At 39.0% G+C, this 16,099-nt stretch overlaps 1 protein-coding gene across 20 annotated transcripts in view; it reads right to left on the reverse strand.

The window, feature by feature from the left end:
* Positions 1-15,735, reverse strand: part of LOC132199077 (zinc finger and BTB domain-containing protein 24-like) — a 30,696-nt gene extending 14,961 nt beyond the window's left edge. For 9 of the 20 annotated variants that reach the window (XM_059623510.1, XM_059623511.1, XM_059623516.1 and 6 more), the window contains exons 1-6: positions 15,594-15,735; positions 14,733-14,920; positions 14,440-14,652; positions 14,204-14,384; positions 13,873-14,145; positions 13,742-13,807 (exon numbers count right to left, since the gene is read on the reverse strand). In XM_059623510.1, the coding sequence (XP_059479493.1) occupies positions 13,742-13,807; positions 13,873-14,145; positions 14,204-14,384; positions 14,440-14,652; positions 14,733-14,915 (916 nt within the window). In that variant the 5' untranslated portion in view covers positions 14,916-14,920; positions 15,594-15,735. The other 11 variants (XM_059623517.1, XM_059623505.1, XM_059623504.1 and 8 more) reach the window with 11 other exon arrangements.
* Between the last annotated feature and the right edge of the window lie 364 nt (positions 15,736-16,099).

A 16,099-nucleotide genomic window follows, 5' to 3' on the forward strand; every position in this document is an offset into this window, starting at 1 on the left:
ACATGATTATAACGTTAAACGTTGGATTAAAAGAGAAAAAAACCGAGGCTCACAGCGGCGGATGGGGTCTTTTTGATCTCGAAAGTTTTAGCAAAATTCTTGCTAGAGGTGGTGCCGTTTTCACCAACAATTCCTTTCTTTTCAAATAAATTGTTCTCAAAAATTCAAAGAAAACAATGTGATGTAACGATTTGGAAAAATAAACAACAATTATAAAAGAAAATCTACCTCGAATTCAAACTTGAGAATTATTGAAATTTGTATCATTATTTTAAAATAAGACCACGTTTTTTAACTAATTAGTGAAACGGTAGCCCAAATTCTTCATAATAGTTTAATTGAAAAAAAAATTAAGTTCTTTACTCTTTGAAAACGATTATTCATTTTTCTAAAAAAAAAAATCAATTATTCAACATTTAATTTGTTAATAATATTTTTTCTACTTGTATGATTTAATCCCTACCCGGAAGTTTCTGTCTTTTTTTTTTAAATATACTTTTGAATAATGGTGGTGGTTTTTTTGTTTCGATAATCGCCATGTCAGTGGTAGGAGAAGGGCCTCCTGTGCACCGTGTCCAGATGTCGCTTAAGGTGCGGCTCGTTGCTGAGCACGCGAAAGCAAATGGGGCAAGTGGTGGTGCCGAGATGCAAGGCGAAGTGCTTCATGCAATTGGTCTTTTCGGTATAGGAGCGACCACACGCGCTGCAAGAGAAGCGGCCGTCCTTCGGGATTACTTTCAGACCCTCGGGCAGCACCCGGTCTGCAAAAATAATCAGTGCCAATCTCAGCCATCGGACACGATACCAACTCTCTCGACATTCAACAAACCAACCACCAAGCTTTCTACAGCACAGTTCCGCTTTCGTTTCTCAAAAACAAGATTTTTTTTTATATTTGCAATTAAATTTAATTGAGCAAATAAAGACCAAAGATCTTTTTGTAGAAATCAAGTGAGGCTCCGGAAAATTAAGCTATTTTGCTCTTTCTCAATCTATCAAAAATTAATACTTATTCAAGTAAAATGCTTTACTAATTATTTAAAAAATTAGATTGGGAAAAAAACTAATGGGGTTGACTGAAATTTAATTATCTTTCCAATTGAAAGCCCGATCTCTTCATTTCCATGATCATCTCCTCGAGTGTCTATTTCTTCAAAAAAATATACCTTCATAATTTGCTATTATAATTATTAAAAAAAATTATAAAAGAAAAAAAAAAACATGCAATGAAGATTTGCTGATTATTTTCAATGTCAATTATTAAGTTTACATTTCAATTAACATTGAATTTGAATATTTCTTTGATTCTGTTTTTTTTCAATTCAAGTTGAAATTCGCTAATTTCCAAACTTTCTTAAAATCTAATAATTCAAAACTTGCAATTTTCAGTCCTCTTTTTATCCAAATTAATTTTGGCTTCAATTCGAAAATTGCGAGAAGAAATTATTCTTTTTTCTCTTCCTAGTGAAAGTTGCAAATTGTATTGCAGTGGCGCCCCCAAATTGAATAAAGAACAATAATAATGCTGGTATATTATTCCGATTTGAGACGTTAAATGGAATTTATTTAAAACTTCACACTTATTGCACACCGTATAACAGTGAAAGTTTGAACGACGGTTGAAAACACACGAACGGGAATGACTTTGCGCGAGCGTTTTTTTCCTCCGCGCCACCGAACAATAACAATAAGAATAGACAGAATAGAAAAAAGACTTTTTTTGATGATAATATATAGGGAAATGTTTTTGGACAAGAAAAGGCGCCGCCTCTAGCAAACATTTTGCTAAAACACTCGAAATCAAGAAGAAGTCTCATGCCGAAACGAGCCTCAAATATATAATTATTATAAAATTTTGTGTTTGTAAATTCAGTTCTGCACGGTCTCGACAAAGTTCTGCAGACTGAGGTTTTGGTGGATGGTCTTGATGTGGCGGATGAGGTGCGACTTTTTGCTCAGCACCTTGCCGCAGATAAAACACTTGGTCTTGCCGAGGTGGACCGAGAAGTGTCTGGTGCAGTAAACCTCGCGCGTGAACGGCTTGTTGCACGCGCTGCAATGGAACTTGCCGTCGCGCTCGATCACCCTGAGGTGGTAGTTGTTGGGCCGCAGGTGGGTGAAGCGCACGTGGCGCTTGAGCTGCTGCTCCGAGCCGAAGCTCTGGTAGCACACGGAGCACGTGGTCTCGGCGAGGTGCGTCGACAGGTGCTCGGAGCACTCCAGTTCTTCCGCGAACTCGGCCCCGCACGCGCTGCATTTGAACGCTCCTCCCTGAGCGACCACCCTGAGCCAATCTTCGCCGTCTCGAGCCTCAAATTCTGCAAACACCAGACACCAAATTTATCGCATCATTCTTTTGGGTTCGTTTGGTCATACGGCGTGCCAGCAAAAACACTTGACAAAACAAAAAGCGATAGTCTCCTTAACAGGACAAACTTCTCAACCCACCTCTCTTCCCTTGGCTCAGGTGTTTCGGGCTCTGACGGCTCTTTCAAAAACGCGGTGTTTAAATAATAATAAAATAGTTAAAATATTTCAAATTAGGACATTTATTTAATTTCCTTTTTACACTCACTATCAGCGCAATTATTATAATAATTAATTCAATCAAGATTTATTTATTCATTATTATTTTATTTTCAAAATAAAAAAATTAACCTGCTTGGCAAATCCATGCAAATTTATACACTGAAAAAAATACTGCTAGATTTTTTTTTTTAATACTTGATTATTTATATTTGATATTTTTTCCAATAGTAAGGATTGCAATCAGTTGCAATGGAATCAATCTGCATAATCTTGAAATTTTAACAATAATTGTTTCATTAAATAAACAGCATGGAATCGATAAAGATAGAAAATCATTTTTTGATATTTGCCTACAAAACTTCTGAAGAGACGCATTATTTTGTATAGGAAATCCATTTTAATATTGCATGAGTCAAATTTTAAGCATCTTCTTTGGAAACGGGAAACCCATAAATTTTTTTCCTATCGAGTCCTCAATTGAAAAATATTTATCAGAATATTTCATTTTTTTATCATGTGTAATTAATATTTTTCAGTTTCATAATAAATCAAGGTTTTTCTGTTCAACTTGCAAAAATTTTAATGAAAAAAAATCCAGTCAATTTGGCTCTCTTTATTGGAAGCTGCTGGAGAAAATTTACCTTTATTTTTTTACTCGAAATTATTCTGTCAATTTAAAAACAAAACTTCAGTCATTGCTTCAGATGTTAATAATTATTAGGAAATTGCAATTTAACATTTTATGTCACTTCCTTTTGACAGAGAGTTTTCAATTGGTTTGTGCTGATGTTTGTAAAGCAAATGATTGAGCATGTCTCGTCTGCGGTAAAACATTTGAGAACAAATTGTGCATTTTGTGAAGTCTAAATGCTTCTTGTTAATGTGTCGCCAAAGTCCTCTGTCACTGAGCGGCCTATCAAAGGTCTTTTTGCAAATTGTACACTTTCTGCGATTTGTTTTAATTTGATCGAAAATTCCGTGGTCGGGGTAATGATCCCCAAACAAGTGTCTCAGCATGTTTTCTTTGCGCGAGTAGACCTTGTTGCACTTAGGACACACTGTTTGGCCTTTGTGAGCGTCAACGTGCATGTCCAAAGAAGGCTTTGTCTTGAATTCGCGACTGCAAATTTCGTACTTGAAAGGACCCGAACCCAGGCTACTCATTGTTTTGGGACTTTTGGGCGTTTCCCTCTCTATATTTTGCATCTTGTATTTCTTGAAAACGGTCGGTTTCGCCTTTCGTTCCGGCAGCTTCTTGGTCGGCGGACTGGCGGTGGCTTTGCTGATCGAAAATACTTTACTGATAACAATGGCGGATTCTAGAGGGTCAGTTTCTTCATCTACAGTTTCCCACTTGTCGTCTGCGAACAGCCCCAATATTTATTTTAAATAATTAATAAAAATATAAATTATTTCTGGGTCCCTCAACATGAACTGCTCATGGGCAGCTCTTAGCAAGGATAAATTCGATTAAAAAAAATAATCCCTCTCTTATTCCTACCATGAATTCATTTAAGTATCTTTTGATACTTAAGTTTTAAACTATGAATGGACAATAAATAAAATTGTTCCATCCATTCATAAAATTTGAATGATTATTTTGTTAAAGTTTCAATAATCAAAGTTCCGAGCAATATAATTCAATCAATTAACATTTATTGAAATAAGCTTATAAATAACAAAGAATGACATGTTAACATCAATTCAGATGAATACACATGATGAGTTTGATTTTCTATTTAATATAAACAATATCGATCATTTCTCCTCACAGAAATTTATTCATTTTTCCTTAATATTACAGAAATCGACTGAAATTGAACAACCTTTAACGAATTGAAAAATGAATAGACCGATTGGCTAGACTTTTAGACAGCTTTTGGCCTGTGTTTGTGATTTTCGTACAAATGATTGAGCATGTCCCACTTTCGGTCGAACTTCTTGTGGCACATCCTGCACTTGGAAAAGTCCAAGTGCTCGCGACATATGTGCATTTTAAGGTAAGCGGCCGTGGGGAAGACTTTCTGGCAAAACCAGCAATCGGTTTTATTTTTGCGCTCCTCCAGTTCGAGGAAAACGCTCTGGTCGGCGTAGTGCGCCGCGTACAAGTGCGTCAGCATGTCGCATTTGCGCGAAAACAACTTTTTGCATTTCGGACAGGTCGTGCCGCCGGTGTGCACGTGTTTGTGCGCCGCCAACGTGCTCTGGTTCTTGAACGCGTGTTTGCAAACGTTGCATTTGTACAATTTCAAAGATTTGGCTTTTTTAGTCACAGCTGTCGGCTTCAAAGACGGGGTTTCGATTTTCTTGCGCTTTTTGTATTTCCTCTTTTCGCCCGACCTAATTTCCTTTCGCGCCTGCCCGTTTTCCAATTTCACAAAACGCTCCAACTTTACTACTGGCTTGACTTCTAGTTGCTGCTTCGGGTCCAGATCGCTCAGCGAAAAGACTGCGTCGATTACGATTGGAGTTTCTATTGTTTGCCACTCTGCGTCCCACACTTCCGATTTGATTTCTGCAAACAATAGCCCGTCATTTATATTGAGTCACTAATCAGTTTTTTTTTTCATTTGACCAGCGTTTTGTAATTTTCTCACAAGCCATGCAAATGAAAATTATGATTAAAATTCGTTTCGCAAATTCCCGATTTTTACTTGTTGCTGATAATTTATTAACACATCGCGTCAAAACACAGTATGAGATATCGAATTTATAATTAGTGACTAATAATTAAATCGAAATATACAATTTAATAAATAAATTTTTAACAATATTGACTTTCATAACATCAAAAGTGATCGCAATGTAGAAAGCCCAGGAAATTTGATTGTGTCGTAATGTGCAAGGGCAGATCGTGAGTATATTGTGAGATGCCACCAGATTAAAATTATTATAAATTCATCAAAAATAAATACGACATTTCACCATAACAACAATTGAAAATTCTTCCAATTCAAATAGCGTGATAAAAAAATCTTCCTAATAGCTTGATTTTTCAATTGAACATTTATAAACTGGTTCTTATTGTAAATAGACAAAAATAATTATAATGAATTCTTTTCAAATTCGATAAATATCTGAAACATTAATTTTTTTTGAGAGAGCAGTTTCAAAAACAAAAATATTAACAATCCTCGACACAGCATATTTTTCATCTTCCTTAATAATTTGAATCTGATTTTGATCCATTTAGTGCTCATGGTCGTGCAGCAAATGAGTCACCATGTCAAGTCTGCGTTCAAACTTTTTGGAGCATATCGGGCAGTGGGAAAAATCAAGGTGCGCGCGGCTCAAGTGCCACCTGAGGGAGGATAAATTTGTGCAGGTGTTTGGGCACAGCCAACATTTGGCCACTCCATTGGTCATTTTCATTTCCTGAAAAAGACTCTGGTCGGCGTAGTGTACCGCGTAGAGGTGAGTCATCATGTCGTCTTTGCGCGAGAACACTCGTTTGCACTTGGGACAGGTCGTATCGCCCGTGTGTACGTCCTTGTGCAGATTCAACGAATGGCTCGTCTTGAAACTGTAGTCGCAAATCTCGCAGACAAATTTGCCCACGACACTTCTTTTCCATTTGTATTGCAAGGGATTCTCGTTTTTGGGCACCTCCTTCAATTGCTCCTTCGACTTTTTGTATTTTTTGGAAATTTGCTGAACGGTCGAGTGAATCTTGACCGGTTTGTACGAAACGTCTTTTCCCTTTCGCGAAGGCTGTCGTCGCATCGGCTCCTGGTTTTCCGATTTTCGCGAACTTCTAGTGACCCTTTGGCTAGTCTCGACGGCATCATTGCTCAGCGAAAAGACTTCCAAGATTTTTATTTCGCAATCCGACTGATCGTCAAAAGTCTGCCACTCGTCGTCCAACCCATCCATTTCTGCAAACAACAGCCCGTAAATTACTATTTTTATTTATACCTGCACGTCGCAAATTATGACGATGGAGAACAAACAGGCTTTTTAAAGAAGTCATTTGCAGAAATATTTATTATTTATGATAAATTTTTCAATATATTCCAACTTTTGATTAATCTACAAAAATTTCCAACCCACAGGAAATAAAAAATTCCAATAAAAAAACCTTCAAACCATCAAATAAAACCTGCAAACCATCCAAACCATCAAATAAAACCTTTCAAATTAAACCTAAAATTCATATTTATTTTAAAAGTTTTCAAAACGCGGTTTTAAAAAATATTTACATTCTATCATCTTCCCTCGATCACCGCCGAGAAATGTACGCTCAGAACACACTTTTCAATATTCTGACCAAAATAATTATATATTTTTTTAATTCAAATGTCAAATTTTGTGTCAAATAATTGCTTTATGTAAAAATGTAACCTTTGTATAATTTTTAACAGAAAATTAATAATTTGAAAGAAAAATATTTTTGAAAAAAAAAAAATTTTTTTGTACTAAATCTTGTCGAAATGATTTCACAGCTGCAGCCCGCAGCCCAAAAATATAGATATTGCTTTTTCTTAAACAATAAACAACTAACAAAACCCATGGAGGAAAAGCCGACTTTAAATTCATATCACCATTTTTATCAACAAATTTCAAATTAAACATTTCCAAGTTAAGCAGAATTTGACGTTGGTTCCGGAACCAATTTCGTGGTGTGCTCGCGAAACAAGTGATTCAACATGTCCGTTTTTTCTCTGAATTTTCTATCGCACACCGGGCACTTGGAGAAATCCAAGTGTTTGCGAATAATGTGCCACCTAAGGTCGCTGACGTTGGTGCTGCTTTTGTCCGGGCACATCCAGCATTGCGAGAACGTTTTCAATTCGTCGAAAACGTTCTGGTTGACGAAGTGGTCGGTGAACAGGTGCAGCAACATGTGCTCCTTGCGCGAGTAAAAACGCTTGCACTGCGGACACACCGTTTCCCCTTTGTGCACATCTTGGTGCAAATTGAGCGACTTTTGCGTCTTGTACCGGCATTCGCAAATGTCGCACTCGAACTCGCCCATGTTCCGCTTCCCTTTGTACGGCTCCATTTTCTTAATCTCGATTACTTTCTTTTGGGTTTTGCACCTCTTGGCGACCAGTTGCACGCGCGCAGCAGCTTTTTCGTCCACGGGGACCGCCTTTCCGCTGCGGGAGGGTTGAACTCTGACCGGCTCTTTTTTCGTTTGTTGAGGGGGCAAGTTTGACTCGGCGCTGGATTTGCTCAGCGTAAAGACGGCGTCGATTACGATTGGGCTTTCGGACTGACCAGTTTCGTCTTCGCCGGGTGAGCCATCAGAATTGTCTTCTGCAATCAACAGCCCATGATTTAGCTCAAGTTTGATATAAAAAAATTAGGTTAAGGCCATTAAAAAGGAAAGCGTTGCAGATATCGATATAATTTTTTATTTTCAAAACTCGAGTTTCAATTTCTGAAACTTGCTAAATTAAAGAAAATATTTTTTACAATTATTTGTACAATAAAAAAAACCTTAACGCAGATAACCGAGCTTGGTTTTATCAGTTTTTAATTAAATTAAAAGGAAAAAAAGTCTCGATACAGCTAAGGTGATTTAGCTTTTCTTCTTCTAACTATTAATCCATGTTGGGTTGATGGTGCTCATGATACAAGTGATTCAGCATCTCCCTTTTTTTGGTAAATTTTCTGGAGCACAGGGGGCATCGCGAGAAGTCCAAATGCTTGCGACTTATGTGAAGTTTAATGTCAGGGTTTTTGTGGTTCCGCAATGCCGGGCACAACCAACACGTAGAATGTTTTTTCATTTCAGTAAATAGGCTATGATCAGCGTAGTGTCTGGCGTACAAGTGAATGAGCATCGAGTCTTTGCGGGAGAAGAATTTCCTGCACTTCGGGCAGGTGGTTTCGCCTTTGTGCATATGTCTGTGCGCGTAGAGCGAGTTTGGCGTCTGGAAGCGGTATTCGCAGATGTGACATTGATAATCGCCAACATTTCTTCCCTTATAGCTCATCACTCTAGTTTTCTCCTCTTTCCTGTTTCTAGCCTTGTACTTCTTTGAAATCTGCTGCACAGCGGACTCGGCAGCCGTCAATTTCAACGGGACTTTGCGACTGCGAATCGGCCGCTCCTTGACCGCCTCATGTGAAACTGCAGGTTTCTGATTTGAGCGCCGCTGTGCCTTGGTAATCAATTTCGGTGTCGATTTGGGCTCTGCTTTTTCCTCTGAATAGACCGAGTCAATGAAATCTATGGTCACATCCAGAGGGTCAAGTTCGTCTATCGAGTTCCACTCGTCGTCCGACCCATCCAATTTGATTTCTGCAATCAATGGCCTGTCATTTAATATTTTTGTGATTGTCAAAATTTAACTACTTTTGTTTCAGCAGTGAAGAGTGTCAATTTCATTTTGTAAATTTTTAATCAAATATGTTTAACGCAACATATGATCCTAATTATTTAAATTCTATTTTTCCCATCACAACTATATAAAAATAAAGATTTCCTTCAGTGATTATCCGAGATAATGACGAATATTCTTGACTAATGTGATTTCTGAAATCATCGTTCTTTTAGATTACTTGTTTAACTTTAAAATCTTCACCATTTCATTATTTGTAATTGAAACAATTTGTTGTTTCTAAAAAAACTTACGATTTATTTCCTGAATTTCCACCTAGCCACTAATTAAAACAAAACTTTAAAATTACGCTACAAACTTTCACACTAGGACCGGTCTAATAAAAAAAATTACTGAACATTTATTTTTCCGTGCACGACTTTGATGTGCGTTTTCATGTTATCGCGGCGGCTGAAGATTTTGAAACAGTGCGGACACTTGGTTTGGCCGAGGTGCAGGGCAAAGTGCTTTTTGAGGCTCGCCTCGCTGCTGAACGTCTTGTTGCACGCCGCGCACGTCGTTTTGCCGAGGTGGAAGGCAAAGTGATTGATCAGCGTCTGCTCATGCGAAAAGTCGCTCGGACAGATGTTGCAGCAAAACCGCCCGTCCTTTTTGACAATCTTAAGCTCGTCCTCGGTGACGAGAAGCTGATTCGGCACCCCCGACTCGACCTCAAAATCAGCGTCTGCAAAAGAGAACCGGCGCTGAATCAAGTCAGAGGTCACTCGATTGATTGGTGAGAGAGAAAAAACAGCCCTCCGGACACCAGTCATGCGCGCTTTGATTTGCTGAGAGGCGGAAAATCACTTTTTTACAGTGGATATAAAAGAAAGCTGAAGAACAAAAAATTTGTATGAAGAAGTTGACACTCAAGGAGATGATCATGGAAATGAAGAAATCGGGCTCTTCCTTTTTAAAAAAATTGTATGTTTTAAAAAACAAAACGGCTCTACCAGTTTTAGTTACGGAATGCGACCCAATATCAAGAGCAATAAAAATACAAAAAAAAAAATCAGCAAATTTTTCAGTATTTTTAAACTGTGCTGCTTTTTTTTAGTATTTTTCTTGCTCATGAAATAGGGTCGCAGTCCGTGACTAAAACTGGTAGGGCCGTTTTGGTTTTTAATAAAAACAAATTTTACATCCAGGAAAATCCTAATTTCTTTTCTTCATTTCCTTGAATGAAAAAGCCCAACATTATCAAATAATATCCAAACCCTTAAATTTTCACGTGTCTTTTGCGTGATTTTTCAATAATATTTTCTTTTTTAAACTAGGGAAATCAGAGTTGAAACGAATCGCCATTTTGTTTATTTAATCGTATTATTTATTGTTCTCTTCAATAAACTATAAAATACTAATAATAAAAAAATAAAACTTGATAAAATAATCGATGAAGTCAGCAAAAAAAGAATCGCCGCTTTCCTACGCGTAAAATAATAAAGTCTGTATGCATATTTGTGTGTGTTTGTATAATATTCAATGTATGTGTATATATAGATTAATCTTAACTAACAAAGAGTTGCATTCCAGTTTTGGCAGCTTAATGAGGTTACATGGTTGCTTGTTTAATTGTCTTGAGAGTAACATGGTTGTTTGTATACTTGATGTAAGTGGTGTGTGTATGTGTACGATCTAGTAAGGTATACGAGGTTTGTATAGTTGTCTTCCTTAATCCATTCCCTAACTAAAAAAAAGTTAATAACTCTTCTCCGGCCGGCGCTCACACCAGCTTATGTACAACCTTCATGTGATGCTTGAGGTAATAGGCGTTGCACAGACTTTTGTTGCACAGCTTGCACGTGGTCGTGCCCAAGTGCATGGCGAAATGCGTGGTCAAATTGGCGACGCAATCGAAAACTTTGTGACACACCGAGCAGGTGGTCTCGCCTCTGTGCAGCGCGAAGTGCCTAATGCACGAGCCTTTGCTCATAAAAATGCGATCGCACGCGCTGCATTTGAATTTGCCCTGATGCTCAATCACGCAAAGCGACCGCGCCAAGCCTGGCAGGGACCGAGCTTTCCTGTGCGGCCAGTCTGTAAACAGTTAAGTGAACTTGGTTGTAGACACATTGCATCACAAGCACAATACATAAAATACTAGAGCTATGTCACTTCTGGCCCCGCTGGGAAATGCTCGACTTTGATTGATATTCATTGATTGATAAAGCACAGACTTGCGATTTAAAATTTGTTCTCTCCACAAGAAAAGCGGAATATACGATTCTTTTCTTTGATTAATCAAGCTTAAATTCTATAATTTATTGATAAAAAAATAGCTATTCGTAGGCTCAAGAGTTTTGGCAAAAACTATGGCTTATTAACTGTTCACTTTGTGAAATACGCAACCCGTCAATGATTTCATTCAGGCGAACGCACTTAAAATTCAAAAATAAATTGGGCAAATCTTTAAAATATTGAATCGATCTCTCTACAAATTCAAAATTATATAAAAAATTATGCAATGTTTTTATCACACTGGAGCGCTGGGAAATTTCACAAGCACCGATCTACTTTGATTTTTATCCTAAAACGGAAATTTTTCTGCGGTGCGGGTTGCGTTTTACAATTCCTATCGATCTATCACGGTTGTTAATTTCGATTTATAAAAATAAAATCTCCAAATCTCTGCAGAGTTTAGCGTGGTCAACACGGGGGAATGTTCGTTTCGAAGGCTCGGTTTCGATCACTTTGGGGTCGACGGCGGCGCCGGCCGCTTTTTGAGGTGCACGTGGTCCACGTGATATTTGAGTTGGGTCATGTTGCAGAGCTGCTTGCCGCACAGCCGGCACGTGGTGGAGCCCAGGTGGAACGGAAAGTGCGCTTTCAGGTTGACGAGCGTGTCGAACACCTTGAAACACACCGAGCACTTGGTGCGTCCCAGGTGGAAATCGAAATGCCTAACGCACGAGCTGCGGTTTTTGTATTTGCGATCGCACGCGCTGCAAAAAAAATTGCCCTCCTTCTCGATCACCTTTAGATCGGCGGCCGACGCGTCTGGTTCCGCGGCGTACATGTACTCGCATTCTGCAAACACCCACAAAACACACGGAATCAGTTAAGACTGCCATTTTCTTTTTTTATTATCATTGCATGAGAGAGGGTTAATCATCGGCCCGTTTCTTTCTACAATTCAAATTTAAGTTAATTGCATTCAGAGTTGGTGGATCTGGTGCGCGCGGACGAGGTGCACCTTCAGGTAAAACTCCCTGCCGAACTTTCGCTGGCACACGGGACACGTGGTGGTGCCCAGGTGAACGGCAAAGTGCTGCTTGAGCGCGTCCTCGTGGCCGAAACTCTTGTGGCACACGGAACACGTGGTTTTGCCCAAGTGGGTCGCGAAATGCCGCACGCAAGAACTTTTATTCAAAAACCGCCGGTCGCACACACTGCACGAAAACGAGCCGTCGTCCTTCTGTACGACCTTGAGTGCGCCCGAGTCGACGACGACGTCTGCGAACAGGCCAACCCACAGCTTTATAAAATCTCCTCATGCCAAGTCATCAAAAGTTCTACCGGTCTCAGGAAAAAATAAATTCGCTCTTTGTTTTGTCCATCGTGTAAAAGATTTATTTTTATTTTACTGCAAAAGTCTTTCGCAAGGTTAACACAAAGGGGCTGGTACGAGTAAAACACAGCTTGATCTCTTTTCATTCCCGCTATGTACAGAGCAAGGCAACTTGCACGAAAAATTGTATACTTTTCTTTTTTAAGACGTTCCAGTCTCACACTTAAAGGGAAACGCGTCGCCCGAGGCGATGCCGTGCACGTGCCGCAAGTGTCTTTTCATGTGGCTCTTTCGACTGAGCACGTAGCCGCAAATGTAACATTTGGACGTGCCAAAGTGGATGGCCATGTGCTTTTGACACGAATCACGGTGGTTAAATGACTTTCCGCACAATTTACAAGTAAACCGGGGTAATAATCCTTCCTGAACTTCGTGTGTTATAAATTTTGATGCCATTGAGTGAAACGAGTGGGCCTTGGAACCTGTGAACACAAAACCAACTCATTTCACTTCAACGCATTACAATTTTTTTTTTAATTTTTACTTTTTTCAATAGCTTTAGGTTCACCCATTTTTCCTTTAATTCTCGCATGTCAAGTCCAATCGGCCTGGACTTGTTCCCACTTCGGTTTTTAATTATTCGGTCCTAACTAGCTCGCTGCCTGACTGTCTAATTTTTGTTTTCCGTCACATGTGATCCATAAACTAACGAGTTTGTTTCGAACTTTTGTAAGGAAAATATATATAAATATATGCCCATGTATATATAAAGAATATATAAAAAACTAGCACACACCAAAACAGAAGAAGGCGTGGTTCATTTGGGATCAATCAGTGCCCTTCTACTTATGGAGAGAAGCAAATTCCTGACTCTAATCAAATGTGAAGCTAAATCAATCAATTTTTCGCAATGTTTCCAAATTTGTTTTTTTTTTTTTTAGAAAATTTTGATTTTTTGTTTTTCAATTGTCAAGAATTTCCCAGTTGGGGCCATTTTTTCATGAACTGGCATCCAGGAAAACCAAGCATGCTAAAGTGAAGAGTGTGTCTATGAGAAGACTGATGCTACAAAAAAAAAGGAAAATTCAGCTAAACCCTTATCCTGCACTAAAGTGATGGGAAGGTGTGTTAAAGGGGAGGAGAAATCACTTGCAGCACACCATTTTTCCAAAATCCAGTAGATAAAGAACCTGGCCACAATGTATCTCTCGCAGTAAAAAGGAACTGATTTAACGAGTTTCGTTTTTTCCGATTTTGCAAATTTCGGTTAAATTCTTTTTGGAGCCAGCCAAATTTAACAAAAGTAGGAGTAGATTTCAATTTTGTTAAAAAAGGAATGAACCACGCCAATAGATAAACAAAAATTGCTGCCTACCTTGAATTCCTTCCTGCCCCATGCTTTCGTTTGATGGTCCAGCCATAACAAAATTGCCCATATCACCTGCAAAACAATTCAGACCGTTCCCATGAGCACTTTTCCAAAGCCAAAAAATTGAAATAAATTACCAGATTCAGAAGTTGATAACATATCCATAACATTGCCACCAAACAAAGAGTGGTCAGAGTTGGACGCTCTGCTTCTACTTGTTGAGGTGGTTAAAATTAATTGATCACTTTTCTGGATTTTGGCAATGATGCTCTCCTGCTCTTCTACTATGTCATCAGCACCCGAAGCTTGCTCATCATCGTCGTCCTCATACTCAGCGGCTTCAGTTTTCAAAGGCACGTCTTCCATTTGGTGTGGTTCTCCTTCCTCCCCTTCACCACCCGAGCTAGCACCTGTCAATTTCATATTTTTTTTTTTATATTCAATAAATAGTAAAAAATGATTATTTACCTTGCGGTATTGCTTGTACTTCCGCAGGGCTAGCCGTTCTTGAGGGTGATTGCCATTTTCTCTTCTTTGCCGCTGGCGGCCCTGTTGTTCTGGTAGGGGTTGATGTTCTTTCGTCAGATTGATACGGCGACGGATGACCGTCCTCGTCAAACTGAACTTCAGGGGCAGGTACTCTTTCATCCTGCAAACACGAAATTTTAGTAAAATTTCAAATTATATTTAAAAAGTCAACCAACCTGTTGTTTGGCAGTCTTTTTAGTCTTGGTTTCAGAGTCTTTGTTACTGTTTGTGAGACCCTGAACTTGCAGCAGCTCTGCTGTGTGAAGGAATGATGCTAACTGTTCTTGCTCAACGTTGACCTCCCCATTGTACATGAAGTCAACCAACGCCATGAGATCATCAAATGTGACATTACGGAAAATAATTACGGGGTGCTGGCAAGGATTTTCCTGTGAATCAAAACATTTTTTTTATTAAATAGCCCGGCATATAAAATTTTGAATACTTTTTAATTAAAAATTGTATTTACCTTGAATAAGTCTTTGAAATAGGAACTGCATGCTGACAACAGCATTTTGTGGGCTGGGATTTTCTTTCCTTCGCAGCTGAGCGTGACATCGATCAAGTCTCTGTCACTTCGAAGAGATTCAAACGCACTTGTCATGTGCCGTACGTAGTTGTTCCATCGTAACGAGTACTGTTGACTCGCCATGGTGGCTAAAACACAAAAATTAAACAAATAAAAATTACATCCACCATGTTTACTTTTATCAAAAATTCCAATAAAAAAAGTAAATGAGCGTAATTTTTTTAAATCATTTGAAATGAAGTGAAGTTTGGTTTTATTTCGCTCAAATAATTTTAATTTGATCATATTTAATAGAAATACGTATTGGGCTAATGCAACCCCGTCGGTTCAGGGCGAATAACTTGTGATGAAAACGTCACAAAGTGGGCTCCCCACTAATGGGCTCAGGATCCGGAGCCATGTCAGCAAGGATATCGAACGACCGCCGGCCGCCATTTGATTGAGCCCCATCCGGGGTCTCCGAGCCGCCATTTGGGTACGCCGAATGGAAAGTTCCACGGGAATCGCGGGCAATGCATTTACGGGGCCCCCTGGTCATTTTTTTGGAGAAAATTCCGATTCCAGACCAAAATTGCATGATTTAACTAAAAATCGGACCGGAATGAGTAAATTTTCGACGAGAAAACAAAAATCCACGGATCGCAAGTGGGCCTCTGGGCCTTGGCGTCACCGTCGGCGGGGCAAGCGGCTTCGAAGGTCGATTCCAGCACTGTTTTCACCCGTGTGGCGAATTTTCGGCCAGCCCCGCCGCGAATTTTACTCTCGGACGCATGCAAAATTTATGCTGATTAAGTCTCTTACCTAAATATCCTTGTTTGACGACTTATTCTATGCAAAAATTCGTGTTTTCCTGCCACCGCAACATTAAAGGTTCTCCTCTGTCAACAATTTTCTCACCGAGCCAAGCGCTGAGCCAAAACCCACAAGTAACGGGATTCGTGTCGGTGCGCCTGCGCTCCGATCGATCAGCCAATCATAGTCGCCGAATCGAGTCACGTGCTGCCTACGTAACTTCCCTTTTTTTGTAGTTTATGAAAAGAACAAAAAAAGAATGTGTACAAATCACAAATTAAACATGGATTTCTAACGAGTTCAATCAATAATGGCTGAGTGACTCGTGTACCGCTGCTAATCACCATTATTTAATATTTAACTCAGTTTAATATATGAACTTAACAATGTTTACAAATAAAGTTATATCGGTCAGAGATGATTTTTATATTTCTTCTGATTTTTATTACGTTAATGACTAACTTTGTGACTGCTTCAGAATTTATTTCTCATGTTCGTAACCTTATTCAGACTTT

This window comes from Neocloeon triangulifer, unplaced genomic scaffold (assembly GCF_031216515.1).
Source record: "Neocloeon triangulifer isolate White Clay Creek 2 clone unplaced genomic scaffold, ASM3121651v1 ptg000013l, whole genome shotgun sequence".
NCBI lineage: Eukaryota > Metazoa > Arthropoda > Insecta > Ephemeroptera > Baetidae > Neocloeon > Neocloeon triangulifer.